At 52.1% G+C, this 432-nt stretch overlaps 1 protein-coding gene across 1 annotated transcript in view; it reads right to left on the minus strand.

Moving 5' to 3' along the window:
• The window catches only part of LOC119587975, a gene marked incomplete in the record, with an annotated part of 17684 nt that overhangs the window by 10895 nt on the left and 6357 nt on the right, over positions 1-432 (minus strand). The window contains 1 exon segment of the mRNA XM_037936692.1: positions 12-207. Within this exon segment, the coding sequence (XP_037792620.1) occupies positions 12-207 (196 nt within the window).

Genomic DNA, 432 nt, shown 5'->3' on the forward strand with positions numbered 1-432 from the left:
AAAATACTCACTTATACAATTTATCGCAGTCCATGGTAAACTTGTCAGGATCTTGCTCCACTCTGACGATACCCTGATACACACAGGACAGCTCCTTCTCGGTCACCCCGTAGTCCTCGGCGCGATCCCGGTGGAGGAGGAGGGACAGACCTCGAACCTCCGTCAGGGGTCTGTGTTGAGTGCAGTTGAACTGGAAGGGTGAGACAAGGATGAGAGAGGTGTGTGGTGAGAAGGTGGTGTGGTGAGAAGGGAGTGTGGTGAGAAGGGAGTGTGGTGAGAAGGAAGTGTGGTGAGAAAGGTATGTGGTGTGAAGGGAGTGTGGTGAGAAGGTATGTGGTGAGAAGGGAGTGTGGTGAGAAGGGAGTGTGGTGAGAAAGGCGTGTGATGAGAAAGGTGTGTGATGAGAAGGGAGGTTAGGTTACAGGTTAAAGG

Source organism: Penaeus monodon, chromosome 23 (assembly GCF_015228065.2).
Source record: "Penaeus monodon isolate SGIC_2016 chromosome 23, NSTDA_Pmon_1, whole genome shotgun sequence".
Classification (NCBI taxonomy): Eukaryota; Metazoa; Arthropoda; class Malacostraca; order Decapoda; family Penaeidae; genus Penaeus; species Penaeus monodon.